The sequence below is a fragment of the Scyliorhinus torazame genome, chromosome 29 (assembly GCF_047496885.1).
Source record: "Scyliorhinus torazame isolate Kashiwa2021f chromosome 29, sScyTor2.1, whole genome shotgun sequence".
NCBI lineage: Eukaryota > Metazoa > Chordata > Chondrichthyes > Carcharhiniformes > Scyliorhinidae > Scyliorhinus > Scyliorhinus torazame.
In genome coordinates this window covers 36,372,320-36,388,552 of record NC_092735.1, presented here as the reverse complement: position 1 = coordinate 36,388,552, position 16,233 = coordinate 36,372,320, and the positions used below count along the sequence as shown (strand labels likewise).

The window sequence follows — 16,233 nt, the reverse complement described above, 5'->3', positions numbered from 1 at the left end:
CTTGCAGAATGGTTTTTCTGCTTGGGGCAGTGCATGTTTTTTGGAGTCTTCTGTCCTGGGGGAAGGATTCAGCATTGGTTAGACCTGGTAGAACACTCAGCCAGCTGATCCTCTGGTAGCAATGAGCCCTCCTTGTTTATGCAGCCTTACCTAGCTGCTTCTCGGGGCGAGATTATCAAATCCCAGCTGCTTGTAAGGCTACTGGGCCCTTGAGTGCCCTAGTTATAAAGATGATGCTGCCCTGAATTAATAAATCCCATTTTCGAGCAAAGGGGTGAGAAAATTAGTGGAAAGAAGAATCGAGTAAAAGGATGTCCTGTGTGTGTGCAGGTTAACCCGTGCCTTTCTAGCATTTTCTGTATTTTTTTCCCTTCCCTTTAAAATCAAAATGTATATATACGGCAAAAGAAGATGGAGTGCATATGGAGTTGGCACTGTGGCTTCACAGCGCCAGGGTCCCAGGTTCAATTCACTGCTGGGTCACTGTCTGTGCGGAGTCTGCACGTTCTCCCCGTGTCTGCGTGGGTTTCCTCCAGGCACTTTGGGTTCCTCCCACAGTCCAAAGATGTGCAAGTTAGGTGGATTGGACAGGCTAAATTGCCTTTAGTGTCCAAAAAGGTTAGGAGGGGTTATTGGGTTATGGGGTTAGGGTGGAAGTGAGGGCTTAGTGGGTTGGTGCAGACTCGATGGGCTGAATGGCCTCCTTCTGTACTGTATGTTCTAGAGCTCTGATTTCATTGAATGGTGGAGCAGGCTCAAGGAGCTAAATATCCACTTTTGCTAATTCTACAGGCCAATTCATTTCATTTTAAATTTGTTTACAGGTGTGTGTTGGGGAACACTACCATCCTTGCTGAATTTGTCAGTGATGAGGAAGTCAACCGCTATTTTGCACAAGGTCAGTTATCAACACCATCCCCGGGCTGGCAGACACTGGAGACGGGACAGAGCCAGATGGATCCAGTCGGGAGCAGCCTGCACTCGTTTGGTGGGCGATCAAGCCTGGGACAATGGAACAGTGCCGGAGCAGTGGGCAGGGGGAGCGGGAACCTGGCAGGAGCCTCACTGTGGGCCACCCCGAGCTACACAGCAAGCTTGTGGGGGGCCCCGAATTCTGATGACTCGCACCGAATGGGCAGTCCGGCCCCTCTACTACCTGGTGACCTCCTGGGCGGAGGGGCTGATTCAATTTGAACTTTTAAGCTTTCAACCTTTGACCTGTGACCTCGTGAACTTTTTTGAACAGCAGCACTAATGTGTTTTATTTTCAAACTGCAATAAGTTTCAAAACAAGTTTAAAAAAAAAAAAGAGAAAAAAAAGAAAAAAGTGAAACAAATTAAGGGGGTCATCCACAGTCTCTTTTGTGCACATAGACACCTCCCTCCTAATTTTTGGCTACTTTTTTTTAATCAAAAAAAAAAACAAAAAACAAAAAAAACAAAAAACATATCACACTTCGAAATACTTGAATCATGAACGCCAACATTAAAAATGTGAAGTACACTTTACCATCAAAAAATAAATAAGTTTTTTTTAAAAAAAACAGTAGTATAGTTGTTCCTTACACAATTCCCCCTCCCCCCCCCCCCCCCCTCCCCCATCCGTATTGAAAAGTTGTTGCAACAGGACATTTACTGAAAACAAAACAAGCTTTTAAAAACATTTTTTTTTTTTGCACTGGGCATGTTTCCGTCCTCTGACATGCAATAGCGGAAACACGACAGAACCTCACGTATTAAAGCTAGTGATTGACCAGGGCAGATACTGAACCTAATGGTTACTTAAGTACAAGTTACAGGCCATTATTATGCACCAGTACCAGCCATGTACCCTTACAAACACCATATGCACCAGCTCTTCACTAGTGCTGGAACATTCTATGTACCAATGTCAAATTTGTGTACTATGGAGGGGGGGGGAGGTGGAGGCGGTGAAATCTTAGCACAAAATTTTGCAACTGCATCCTAACAGGTAAAGGCACAACCAGGCGGTATTACTAAATCGCACAGACCAAAGAGTGGGTCAGGTTTGATTTCTGATCTGTGCTGACTTAGTTTATCTTGGCCACAAAGGCTGCAGTGGTATAGGGGGTCATTGTTTCCCCCGCCCCATCCCCCACATGAGCTCGGTGGGAGGGACGGTAGAGAAAATTGTCCGTGGTTCCTACTTGTGATCACTGTCCCAACAACCCTCGTCAGAAGGTTTGTACATGTGGCCAATGGGTGAGGGCAGGTTGGGTTCAGCTGTGATACCCTCTGCAGTCGAATATCCTGCCAACACTCAATGCCTTGTGTCCTGGATGAATACCTATTGCTTGGGAGGGACAGCGAAGGGCTGCCAGAACGTCAGCCCAGAAAGGCTGAACATCTTCAGGACTGGGGAAAGAAAAAGCTTCTCAATAGCATTAAGTCCATCTGATAGATGGGTGGAGAGCAGTATTTGCATCAGAGGTGCCTCTCTTCTGTTTAAGGCTTTGGGTTGAACTTGGATTGTTGCTCCCCTGAAATTAGCAGCCTTTGCCCCAAGGTTTGCTATTCCATCTTCCCCTTGTTGCCTCCCTCAGCCAACCAAAAGTTGACTTATTAATTTCAGTTGATAATTGAGATGTTCCTAACCCTTCACTACAATATTTCTTATTTGGGCTCTATTTAAGGTCTGCTTACTGTATTTTTCCAGTAGTCAATTGTAACAAATCCAGTTATAGCACAGCACACCCGAAAACATGTGGTGATGATGGTATTGTGACACTTCTTTACAATGTCTCTCATCACTGTATTGCTGCAGCTAACTGATCTTGTGCTGTCGATAGTTTAACACGCGCTACTATTTAGCATCGCGATAGTATTTTTTTTTCTTAAGCGGGCAATATGCTGCCCCTGAAACTGCTACACTCAAATGACATAAGCACTTAAAAATAAAGTAGGTTAGAAAACTTAGTGTAGAGGTTTTCAAGTTAAATTTACATGTTGCACTCAGTTCCAAAGTGTTGGGGGGACTTTCATTGTGTACTGTAACAAGCTTTATCATTTTGTAAACTGGGGGTTCCTGGCGGGTAAGTCATTTCCCCCATCCTCACCCCCCTTGAGGTATTCAAAACACTTAGCTAATCCAATGAAGGTGTTGCCGTAATGTAATAAAAATAACTCCTATGAATATAGTCCTCCCTACTTTTGTATATGTTTTGTGGTTTTTTTTTAATCTTTGAGGAGAAATATAGCTATCCAATCGGCTTGGCTGGCTTGAGCCTTCCTACGTTCACCTGTACTGCCTGTAAATTGACACTTTCACAAAATGGCTTGTAGCTGCCCACAAACTCTCACTGGCACAAGTCTGCAAAACTGGTTTACAGCCAGCTGTTTACATCCCACAGTCTCTGGCATCTCCACTCTTACAAGACCTTCTCTGTAACTGCACAGGGATCTTGGAGTGGGAGGGAGCTCTGGGAACACCCTGCTTACGACTATAATAATCCTTGCTGCATGTAGCTCATTCCTTTTCCGAAAACCACACATTTTTGTTTCTGTGACATTGCAGTCCATCTGTAATAGTGAGCCAATCTGTGGCCATTCTGTATATGTGCTGAACTTAAAAGTATGCAAACATATTTTGCTGTCAACCTTGGATAAGGTTATACCAGACCGTGTAGGAATAGCTTTAACATATTGTTTACACCATACGTAAGAACATGTCTGCATCTGTGTGCAGAGCCGTGATACACGTGGCATAAAGGGGTCACGTCCAGGACAATTCACAGACCTGGTATGACCATAACATCGAACAAAAGGTCCAATTTAAAATGTAAAGCAAAGATACTGAAAATGTATTTCTTTAAAATGTTAAGTCAGGTGCATATTATGAAAGGGTATGTGTCTGTCTCCTGTGAAATATTGCGTTAGTGACCTTATCTGACCTAGCCCACTTGTGACCTTGCTGCTTGTGTGGGGTTACATTAAAATCAAATCAGTTGAATTGTGTGTACAAAAGTGCTGGGGACTGACGCACATCCTTTATACCTGCACACACGTTTACACACATACAGAGTCAGGCAATGCACACCTCAATGGGTAGCAGACTGCTCACAGTCCTGCTACTGCACAGGCTGGTACTGGGTCCCAATTAATAGTAGATAAATGCTGAACACAGAGGAGGGACAGTACCTTTGTTCACTGGTCGATCACTATATGAAAGATATAAACGTTTACGTACAAATGTTCTTCAGATTAAGAAGTGTGTGCTTTCCTTTTTTCCCCCTTCCATGTTTTAAACCCACTTGGGTGAAACTAGTGAGAAAATCATTTACTTGTTTAGGAAATTATATAAAAAAACATTGTTGTTAATGCTGTTCTAAGTATTGCACCTTCTGTTTAATTTTTTAAACATTGTCCTCATTGTGTTTTGCTGTAGTGTTGAATTTTTCTTAAAGCAGTGTAGTATGGGTACGGGATCGGGGGCGAACGTGGACATGGGTAGTTAGCAATGACGTTCATTGGGAGGAAAGGGAGGGAGATTTGACATCTTTCTTCATTAGTCTTCATCTGCTGAAGACATTGGGTTTGGAGTCACATCAGTGTCACATTTGTTAAGTGACCAGAAGTGGCCAAAATTACAAGTTGCTGCTTTAATCACGTTTCGGATTGTACACAGTTAGCCAACCAGTAGGAACCCCTTGCATTTCCCCTTTCTATCCAGATATGGGATCACCATGCATTTGCCATGCCCCACTCCCAACCACATCCGCACTACCCACTCCCCCAATCTCGCTCGCGTGTATAATCACACATGTCCACCAACCCATACACACTTCACTCCTGTGAGCTTGGTCATCTTCCAGCACTCTGGAGTTAAATAATCGTGAACATTAGGGAGGTGCCAGGTGTTAGGCCTTGTCCTGTTTACATAACCTTTAGGGCTGTGTCAAACTATTGAGTATAATACTTTGAAGAATTTTGCATCTTTAAAACAAGAGTTGACCAGTTTCAGATTGAACAGACTGGTGACAGTTGAGTCTGGTGGAACACGGATTACCCTACTTTAGTGTCGAGCGCTGAATCCCGCCGCCCAGACCCCTATCTGATAAGGGAGACTGTGGGCATGGTAACGTCACCAAAAGCTGCAACGTGTTTTTGCTCTGCTTTATTGACCGAGCAGCGTTTATATTGACTAATCCACAATGTGACTGGGAAGGGAAGCTGCTCTTCTCCATCGCAGTTTGTTCACGTTTTGTTTGGAGCTGATAACCTCGGAGAAGCCGAGCAATTTAAAATGAACTGTTCCGATAATCGATTTTTAAAAGATTTGATTCCTAATATTGTTGGCACAGTCCTAGAAATTATTTTCCAAGGTATAGAAAAGTCTGAAATCGAAAGAAAAGTTGATTTGTTCTTCCATCGAAACAGGATAAAAAGACCAAAAATATATGTTTCGTATTTTTAGATGAGGAGTAACTCTGGGAGCATTTAACAGTGTTTTGTTTTCATTTAGTTTGCAATTTTACTTTGTTGCTTCTATAATTTTTTTCTCCTAAAATTTAAAGAAAGTTCTCAGGAATTTTTAGGGGAAAAACAGTTCCCGAAATGTTACTTTTTTTTAAACAGAGGGAATAAAAAGCTAATGTCCGACTTAGAGATTTAGATTTTTCAGTCTGTTTGCTGCACCAGTTCCAATCCTGTCTAGTAACTAGAAAGCTACTTAAGTGGTAATACCTCACTGAAGTCCTGTTGGGTTAACATTTGGGTTATGAGCAATATGCTTCTGCAAATCTTTAATGCCATGTTCTGTGTGATCTAACAAAAGCAATTCCTGTTGTCCTAGGGGAGGGGGGAGGGGAGAAAGAAGGAGTTGTAATTGACCTATGGAAGGTTCTGCCAGTTCTCTCTCTCTTTTAAACATGCCAAGGATCATTTGCTATCTCAGCAATTTTGTTTAAACACAGCACCCCTCTGCCCGAGTCTAAATGACCACTCGAGGCTGCGTTTATCAGCTGCCTTCTAGCTTGAATCTTCAGGCAAGCTGATTATGAATCCGCTCTGGGTTTAGGACTTGTCATTTGGGGCAGGGCATTCAATGTTCTGTACATCTCATCCTGACTGGCCCATGTTGAATTTCTGTGAGGAAAGCAGTTTTTAAAAATTTCAGTCAGAGGAAAAGTATTGCTTCATGATGATAAGTAGGATGATTCCAAAATAAGCACGGTTTTTTTTTCCTCATCTACCCTGACTTGTTCCACCTTGACAAAGCCGTTTCTTGTGATATTCGCAGGGTCTGGTTGAAGGAAGTTGTAGTATTTATTCAGACCGATCAGTCGGCGCATTTCTCACTCTTGCAGTGTTTCAGAAAGGTTTGGGAATACAGAGAGAGCTCAATGGGGAGAGGTGTTGGATATTTCTTCATGCTTGGTCCTTGAGTTCTGTTGTACTACTGTTTTATTTACTGCCTCTGGTAATGTTGAGTCACACCAATTAAAATGGGGCCTTCCAACAGCAGAGCCCCAGGGCTTTCCACTAAAGGCAGTCACTCTCCGACTGTATCACTTTGTTCCAAAACTCCGTATTGGCAAACGCAATAGTGGAACCCAACCTGGAATCCAACTCCAGCATCACAAACCCTTCTTCCCTTTCAATGTGCAGTAACTCTGTTGCTTTGTGACACTTTGCAGAAAAACATTTATTTGGGATATCAGCTTACCTTCACAGAATAGTGTCCAGGCGGGTTTCCCCCTTGGTGATTTGAATCTCCGGTTGCAATGATTTTATCCACCTTTTTAGTGTCATTCTAGATATACGGAAATAACTGGTGTGAAGAACATCTGAGGGGGGATTTCATGACTTGATTGTGGATCTCCTTGTCATTGCCCCAGTGGAAGATAAATAATTCTGCATTAAGATGGTCCTGAATTACTTCAAGGCTAACCCATCATTGTGCAGGAGTGTGTTGGCATCAGCTGCTGTTCACTCTCTTCTCCCCTCCCCGACACACTCCCCTGTGGACTTTTATTAACTTGTGCATGTTTGAGTCCTGCTGTTAACCGCAAAGTGTTCTTGCAGATATGTGTGCAGTACCAGTTCCATGAGAAACAGGATTCACAGTTATACGAAGAATCTTAAACAGAGAAAAAAAACTGCTTAAAACACACATACGCCCGCCCTCTACTGCACTCAACCTATAGGAGTCAGGCAGGCGTCAGTTTTCTTTGACACTAGAGGCAAAAGGACTGAAAATCTAAATGTAAAGGCAAAAAAGTGTAGCAAAAATTCAGGTGATCAGAGAAAAGAGGTCAATGTTTCAGAATGGTAACTAAAAGTGCATTATCTTTCTTTCATATGCAAACTAAATTCTAAATCTGTACATTTCCAGCCTTTTTTGTTCTCCTACTTGTGTATACAGAGGTCCTGTAATGTCTTTTATACTATTTCTGGTAGTTTCTACTCCAGCCTGACTCTTCCAATTGTCTTGAATTTCAAATTGTTTTGTGATGTGTATGGCGGTGAATGTTTTTGTTTTAAATTCATTCCCACCTCAGCGCACCAATATAGCATGAGCCAGAGCACTTTAGTTATTGAGAGGTGTCCTTAGAAAGGGGTGGGAAGGATGTGTTTTCAAATCGCAGAAACCTGTAGTATTGGTTCTCAAAACCCTTTGGCTCTTAGAAAACGTGAGATAATGAGCTTCCTGCATTTCCTAAATGTGGATGGGGGGGGGTTGTTTCCCCACAGTTGACCAAAAGAAATTTTGAAGCACAATATATATATTTGGCCTCTGTCAAAAGCTCTCCAGTGCAGTAATTAAGTCAGGAGAATGCAACTTTATTGCTTAACCATCTTCTTTCCATGTTTTTAATTATTTTCGATTTGGAAAATCTTGTTATTGTGGCTCCATCACTTCCTATTTAAATGCCACCCCCTTTACCAAGACCCCCTTTTTCACGCTCTTCTGGCAGTCTCTGTCCTGCCACCCTCCTGGCACTGTTGGACTGCCTTTCATATCAGGGCATTGTATTTATCTTTGATTGAAAACAACCCAAGGCCACGATTACTTGTTCTCTTGAGGGAGCACCTGAAAGCTCACAAACTTGCTGAAAGTAGATAATTAAACCAAAAACAAACCTAAGTTGGACGTTAATGATTAAACCTCCCTGCTCTTCAAATGATCTCGACGCACATTACTGATGGACTTTAAAGGAGCATTGGTCTCTCAGTCACCTGGTATTTGTCTTCATGGAGATCCATACATAGACTTTGAACTGGAGAAATTTAAAATTAGTAGGAGACCCTTCAAAGAGCATTGAACACCCCAGTTCCTAGCTTTTGTCTTGCCACCAACCAGGCAGATTATATTCCCGAAACAGCATTTTGATAAAGTACAAATTTAGCATTTTCCTGTCTTGTATTTATTGGTTGTAACTTGCCACAGCACAAGCATCTGCAGGAGCCAGTTCTGTATTTATACCACACATTTGAAGGGGGTGGTTTTGTTCCTTTGTTGTCAAATAGCCGCGCAATTGGTGGAGGGATGAGGTCCCTAAATGAAGTGGTTGCCTTAGTCCAATCTCTAGAAAACAGGGTTCAAAAACTGCCCTTGGGAGTTAATTAGTTATAATTCACCAATCCCATTTGGAAAGGCTGCTGGGGTACTGTTGACTGGAAGGTGGAAGGAATTGGCAGAGAGAATGTTGCCCGGAGACTCCGGAGTATGAACTATTTTGTTACCATCCTGGCTTGACGCTGACTTGTGAGTGCAATATGCCTCTGTCGGTCTGATTGCACAGTGAGAAGTATTTCAGTTGAATGTGCGCACTTCTGTACCGGAAATGTTGTGTCAGTCGTATCTAGGCTTGGTTCCTTCTGAATGAGTGAAGGGGCAAGAGAGAAGATTCAAGATCTCCCGACATTAGGGTAATAGTTTTGCTGGGGATCAAATACCACATCTTTCTAATGAGAACAGTACCACAGTGCAGCCTGATTCCTTGGTTTGCTTCTGACATTGGGAATTAGATTTGTGGAGAGTACCATCCTTTTTGTTAAAATCTTGTGAGAATTTTCCTTTGGAACAAGTGCATATGTCTTATTAAAAAAGAATCAAAAGCTGTGACTGAATTGTTGGTCGATTAAATTCTGCTAGAAGATAGATTTGTATGATCCTGAGCATAGCTGTGTCCCAGTATTTCTTCTTCTGTCAATAGCACAGCTTATATGCATTTTTGGGGGGACGGGGAAAAGAACGGGGTGGGGGGGGGGGAATAACAAATTTGATAATATTGTTACTGATTTGTGTGTGGAAAGTTGTAAAGTAACAAAAGAAATTCTGCCGACTGCCTTGACTATCGAAACTCCAGCTCCCCATTCCCAATAACAGAAGGTTTTAATTGATCAGTAACACAGGGCCTAATTGCCATGCCTTCATTGAATCAAACTCCTGTATAAAGGGGCAATGATCGGCTTTGCTTTGGAATTTTCCGTGTCGTTTTTTAAAAATTGGATTTCATTGATCTAAGTGTATTATATTGCACAATATCTGTAGTGTATATTAAGGAAAAGTTATTTTTGTGTCAAGTATTAATGATTTTGGTAGAGCAGAGGTGACTCGTATAAAGAATTCCGTTTTAATTGCATGTGATGCATACCGTTGCTCCTTGCAATTTCTCACTTTTCACACCTCTTTATGGCCATTTAAGCTTTCAGATTTGTAGAATGGGTGCATGCTGTACTTCTGAGTTGTTGATATTTGTCTTTCTCTCGCCTGGTGAGTTGGATTATAGCCGAGAGAAGGAATGTCACAGATTGGTTTTCGTAAAGTTTTTGTCTCGAGTACCTGATTATTTTTTTAGAAGTTTACCAGCTCAGCACCAAATATGGAAGGTGAGATTCCTTGGGCGTTGTCTATGTGTTTGTGTGTGTATGTGAGTGCTGTTTCAATGCCGCCATTAACCCATTTTAATTTAAGGGGCTAACTTTGATTACTGTGCTGATAGTAGCATTGCGGGAACCTTCAGCCTCTTCATCTGCAACTATTCTGTTCCCAAGATGTAGCCATCTATTCCCAGCTCTTTATGGCTTCTCTTCCCTCTGCTCCAGTGTGTCAGATACCTTTTTGTTTACATGATAGTTGGGTTGATCTGATGAAGTCACCTTTGCCTCCTCTCCCACCACCTTATTTCCAGGATACCTTGCCTTGCCCACAAAGCAGGGTGCAATTTGGATGTTCTGTGTTGTACATGGAAGCATTAAAAATCCATCATGGGCTGGGGGCGGGGGACACGAGGGAAAGAGGTTGAATTGCACTGTTTACACTTGCCTGATTCATTTGCTGTGACTCGCAGAGCAATGTTTTTGTCATTTAGCTGCGCCACAATGAAATTTAACATCGTAAACACTTTTTTGTTTGCTGGAGTTTACATGGTACGTGTGTTACCGTGGAATATTCGGTGCCATGTGAACTGAGGTAAAAGGCGGATTGATGAAACTGGACTATATGACGGGAGTTAGAAGTTGCAGAGTGGTCTTGCCTAGGATTCGCATCTTGGTTGGTTATTGGTGCAGCAGCCAGTGCAGAAAGGAGGCAGCGTATCGGAACTGCTCAGAAGTCACAATAAAATTCAGTTGCAGTCAGTTCAGATTAAGTGATCTGTATATAAACCTTTTACAATGTTATCACTCAACTAGGGTAGAATTTGGCAACTCGAGAAGGAAAAGAAGATTAAAAAAAAAACTTATTCTGAAAGTACTGTGAATTATATATATATTAAAAAAAACTTAAATTCTGTGGTTCCAAGGATATCTCGAATTCTGTTTTTATAAATGAATCCTAATGTTATATAATAAGCAATTTAGAGCATTTGCTGAGGATTTTGCTGATATGTCTTACATTAAGCATGTGCGTATTTTGATAGGTTTTGAAGAAATAAATATATATGGAACTAGGTGTTCGGGATAATTGGTCTGTTTGGTATTTGGATATCCGACTTCCTACCGTGCCTGCCCCCGGTACCAGTTCAGTATTGGTGCTATCAGATTGTCACTTCTCGTATTGTTAAATAGCGACATGGCAACCCTGCAGGACACACAGTGGGTTGTCTGGCTCCCCGGACTGGGCGGCAGTGACCGTATTTTTTTCTAAAAAAAAAATTAAAACAAACACTGCCACTGGCCTCAGCTAGCCTGCCAGTGCTGGGCGAGAAACTCTCAATTCAGTCTGAGCCAGCCTGCTCAATGGGTAACTGGAGAATCCATCTCTTTTTTTTTTGAATTGGGGGGGGGGGGGTGTTTGGTGGGAGGGAAAGACTAACTCAATGCCATTTGCTCTTCTATAAACAGCTCTCTTCTCCCCCCCCCCCCCCCGCTTGGCAGAGTGGTTGGTAGGGCTTATCCAAAAAATTCTTGACATTTGAACTACCTTTCCTCTGGTTGAAGGTGGGTTCTGTGGCAGTGTGCAGTTTCTGCAAGGATTTGGGTGTGAAATCAGAAGGAAAGATTTGTTTAAATGTGTGTATACATAATATATGTATCTATATATTGTGTATAAAACGCATTGTTGTCACTAGGATTACTTAGCGTATTGGTGCCAATACACTATAGGAAAAATAAATTAAGCCAATACACTCAATGATGCTCTTAATCCATCACTTAAAATTGCTCCTATCTCTTCTCAGCGTTGATCAGGAACTGACAGTACTACATGTCACCCCAGTATTACACAGCTTGGGTTGCATCCACCGACAGCATTCTACATTTGGAAAGACAGAATCTTGAATTGTACAGCTAAGATGTTTTTTCACAGCTCGAATGGCCAAGAGTACATTAAGGTTCACTGCAATCCTGGTGACAACACAGTAATCTATGAATAAATTCGAACAATATTGGGGGGGGGGGGGGGGGGAGAGAAAGAGGGACGTGACTGGCACACATCAAAGAAAATGAATGTATTTCATCGTTAAAACAAAAGAAATTACCTGCAAAAATTTGTTTTAAGGGATGCTGACTTTTTAAACCACGGGTTTGGGGGGGGGGGGGGAGGGAAAGAAAGAGAAGAACGTCCCATTAATGGGAGCCATTGCCTTTTAATTAGAAAAAGAAAATCTGAGAACTATGCATTCTGTAACCAGGATATAGGTACTTATTAAGAGAGGAAAAACAAAATCATTGGTTCATTAACAAATTGTGTTGCTCTATGTAGTTTGTACAAATAAGCTGGAGAGTCTCCATTTCTTGGTCTGGCCATAGCTGGTACTGTATCCCCATCGCTGGAATAATAAGGGTGAATTTCTTTTATATATCAGAGCAAGATATTAAAGTCTCTCATTTCATTGAAACTGAAAAACAAAAACAGTTGTTCTAATAGGTATATATATAAAGAATTTTGAAATTTGCTTTTATCCGTGGTTTGTTTTGAAGATGTGATTGTAATTGTGCAACACAGTTGCTTCAGTGGACTACATAATTTTTCTTGAGAAAAAAAAGAGAATAAACATGTTGTGTTTGGCTGCTAAGCATTAATCCGGTGTCTCGCTGTGGCTTTTTTTTCACCTTTTTGAAGTTAGATTGCACCACACAATTTGGGAAGGCTTGGGGCTGAGAGGAAATGGACATATTAGGTTGGGGTAGTTGGAGGGTGGAGGCAATACGATGAAACCTCCAGGACATTATGCCAAAACATACCATCCAGCCAGTCCCACTCCTCACTAACTGCACCTGGAGCAGCGCACTAACTCCACCAACGCTAGAAAAATCAAGTTGACCTTAACCGAAGAGATCCCACCACTGAAGAAAAGGACTGTCAAGACACCCATTAATTGGGGTCTTGGGGGGGGGGGGGGGGGGGTGGAGGGGGGAAATAAAATAAGGGAAACCGCCCCAGAAGGATCCATACTGGCATGTTGCTCACCCAGGTAAAGAAAATAAATCCCCATAGGGGAGGAACCCCCTAATTAACCAAGGAACCTTGGACACAGACCATTGAAAAAAGGATACTAGGGGAAGTGCTGCCTCAAAAGATAAAGACACTGTCTCCCTATGGATGACCCCCTATAACGAGGAGGCCTCTAGGGCAACCGCAAAATAAATCCACTTGGAGGAAGGTGCCTAACTCGCCCAGCAAGCCCACCCCAACTCAAAGAAGTGCTCCAATAACAGGCAAAGCATACAGAGTCCAGCAATGCAAGTAAGGATTAACCAACCACACCCAGGTGCACGCCATCATTTCCCACTATTCCAATAGCTCCGGAAATGCCAACCACCGGGAAAAGTCACAAGGAACCCAGTCCTCTCCAGGATACATGATCTGACTGGGGTGACCAGAATATACCCTCTCATAAATGCAAGGATTACAGCACATCAAAAAAGGGTAAGACTGTACAAACCACGTACCATTTTACCAACACAATGTGGTTTTTGCCAAAACAGGATAATAGGCGCCCCTCACCCTTGAATCCTTTTTGCCTTATTCGGTCATGGGGGATGAGTGTCACTGACTGGGCCAGCATTTATTGCCCATCCCCAATTGCCCTGGGAGTCAACCACAAGGCCAGACCAGGTAAGGACAGCAGATTTTCTTCCCAAAAGGACATTAGTGAACCAGATGGGTTTTTATGACAATGGTTTCATGGTCATCATTAGTCTTTTAATTCCAGATTTTTACTGAATTCAAATTTCGCCATCTGCAGTGGTGGGATTTGAAACTGGGTCCCCACAGCATTACTCTGGGTCTTGGTGTACTAATCCAGTGACAATACCTCTATGCCAGCACCTCCCCATGAATATCGTAGATCCCTGTCAGGAGAAAAGACAATAAAAGTAAATCAACAGCATAATCAGAAAGGAATAAAGTCCAGGATTATTGATGACTGCAGGATAATAACACCATCCATGCCACCTGGAACAGCCAAAGCCATGATCGTTGAACAATCTTCAAAAGTTCTAGCGAACGAAGTGTGCCTTCGCCAAGCTGTCTCCCCAACGTCCAGGCAGTGAGGAACCTGGGAGTGGAGGAAAGGGGGGGGGAGAAATGACTTGATATGACCAGCCACCTCCAACTTCTCAACGAGCATCGAGGGCAGGATAGTATAAGGCCAGGGGTCGGGGCCGCCAACTGACCCTAGGCCTCGATACACTTTGCAGCGTCAAACTTGAAACACCAGTCCTCCAAATTAAGATACCAAAAGAATGGCAACCAATTCTCAAACTCAGTCGGGGACTCACTGGATTCTCTGATTTAATGCAGCTCCTCATCGCTAAATTCCATCCAGGATCATCCTGGAATATAGTGCAAGACATGTATCCCGAAAATAAGTAATTCATAGAATTTACAGTGGTGGAGGCGGCCATTCGGCCCATCAAATCTGCACCCTACCTAAGCCCACACCTCAACCATCTCCCCATAACCCCACCTAACTTTTATTGGACACTAAGCAATTTAGCATAGCCAATCCACCCAACCTGCACATCTTTGGACTGGGAGGAAACACACGGGGAGAATGTGCACTCTGCAGACCATGACCTAAGCCAGGAATCAAACCTAGGACTCTGGTGCTGTGAAGCCATAAGGTTAACCATTATGCTGCCGGGGTGTTGTGGGAATTATGGGATGTTGCGACAGCTCAAGATACACACTGGATGCTTCCAGTAATAAAGGTTTATTGATGAAAGACAACGGTAGTTAGATAACAGTCACAGAACACTATGCAGCTGGTCTTTACCCTTCAGCTCCCAGGTCCACACTGCCCGGGTCCCCCTCCCAGGGCTCCCACAAACTCCCCTTTGGCCAGGGTCTGATTGCTGCCATGCAATTGCCCAGAATGGGTTATGTGGTCAGTTGAGCTTGCCCCCTTAAAGGGGCCACGCTACCACATCCCTCCATCCCCCAAGTCCCCCATAAGTTTGCACAAAAGTTACAACTGTTAAACAGTTCCACAGGGACAATCAAGGAAAGAGTCCATCAAAAAGTCAATTGGTCCGGAGTCCTCCGGGAACTCCGAAGCCCAGCCACAGGCTTGGCACTACTTTGGGCAATTGGGTTGTCTACAGTCAATGCCAATTCAAGCAGAACCACTTCAACAATGGTTGAACTGGCCTCACCGGCCTCGTCAAGCGCTGCTGGTTGACCAGAAGTGGGAGCCCCTGGCTCTCCTTGACTGGACCAAGTAACAGGAGTATTCACGGTGCTTGTCAGACTGGTCGGCTCTACGCTGGGGGCCACCACCACCCTCAACTCCTCAGGTGACTTCGATGATGGGCGAGGGGGATTATTCTCATGTGTCGTATGCCATTCACTCTCACAAAATGCTGGAGATCATCACTGGTGAAGGAGGTGCCAATGTCCAAAATGATTGCTTCAGGAAGCCCTTCAATGGCAAACACACATCGTAAAGCCACAACCATGGTCCCAGAGGTAGTGGTCCCCATCTCCTGGACCAATAGCCACTTTGAGTCAGCATCAACCAGCACCAAAAACATCTTCTCCAAAAACGGGCCCACTTAATCCACATGGACCCTAGTCAGGGGCCCTAGCCTGAGACTGGACGACCACCCGTGATCCCCAGAGAACAATGCCGTCTTCACATCTCAACTTGTCTTGGCGAGTGAATTAGGGTCTCAGCAGTTCGGACTTCTCGTAACGCCAGCCAGACTGTTTTGTTCCGTTTGACCTTTGAAAGAATAGGGTCTTGGAATCCAATTACAGATGTGCCCCGTGGACACTGGCAGAGTGTCTAGGCGATTTGGGGCTAGAATGATCTCCTGGTGGTGGCGGAATGCTCTTGGGTAGGGGTAGGCGACTTATTGAATCCGCATTAGCAACTTGTTTCCCTGGCCGGCGCTGAAGGACATAGATGTGAACCGCCAACAGAAGGGCCAACGCTGCACCTTCACCAAGGCTGTGGCCGGTAAGGGTTTATCTTCCCTGAACAGGCCCAGTAATGGCTTGTGGCCGGTCACGATCTCGAACCATTGACCGTAAACATACTGGTGGGATTTCTTAACTTCAAATATAATCGCTAAGCTCCCCTTCTCAATTCGGGGGGGGAAGTTTTGTTCTGCTTTAGAAAGGGTACTTTAAAAAAAAAAAAGATAAATTTAGAGTACCCAATTCATTTTTTCCAATTAAGGGGCAATTTAGTGCGGCCAGTCCACCTACCCTGCACATCTTTGGGTTGTGGGGGCGAAACCCACGCAAACACGGGGAGAATGTGCAAACTCCACACGGACAGTGACAAGCTGGTGGAATGGTGACAATGTTTTTGGCTA

At 43.5% G+C, this 16,233-nt stretch overlaps 1 protein-coding gene across 11 annotated transcripts in view; it reads left to right on the top strand.

The window, feature by feature from the left end:
- The window catches only part of LOC140404059 (trinucleotide repeat-containing gene 6B protein-like), a 235,842-nt gene extending 223,353 nt beyond the window's left edge, over window positions 1-12,489 (top strand). For all 11 annotated transcript variants that reach the window (XM_072492420.1, XM_072492419.1, XM_072492416.1 and 8 more), the window contains one exon: window positions 825-12,489. In XM_072492420.1, coding sequence (XP_072348521.1) covers window positions 825-1,194 — 370 coding nt within the window. In that variant the 3' untranslated portion in view covers window positions 1,195-12,489. The remainder of the gene's footprint in view (window positions 1-824) is intronic.
- The last annotated feature ends 3,744 nt before the right edge of the window (window positions 12,490-16,233 follow it).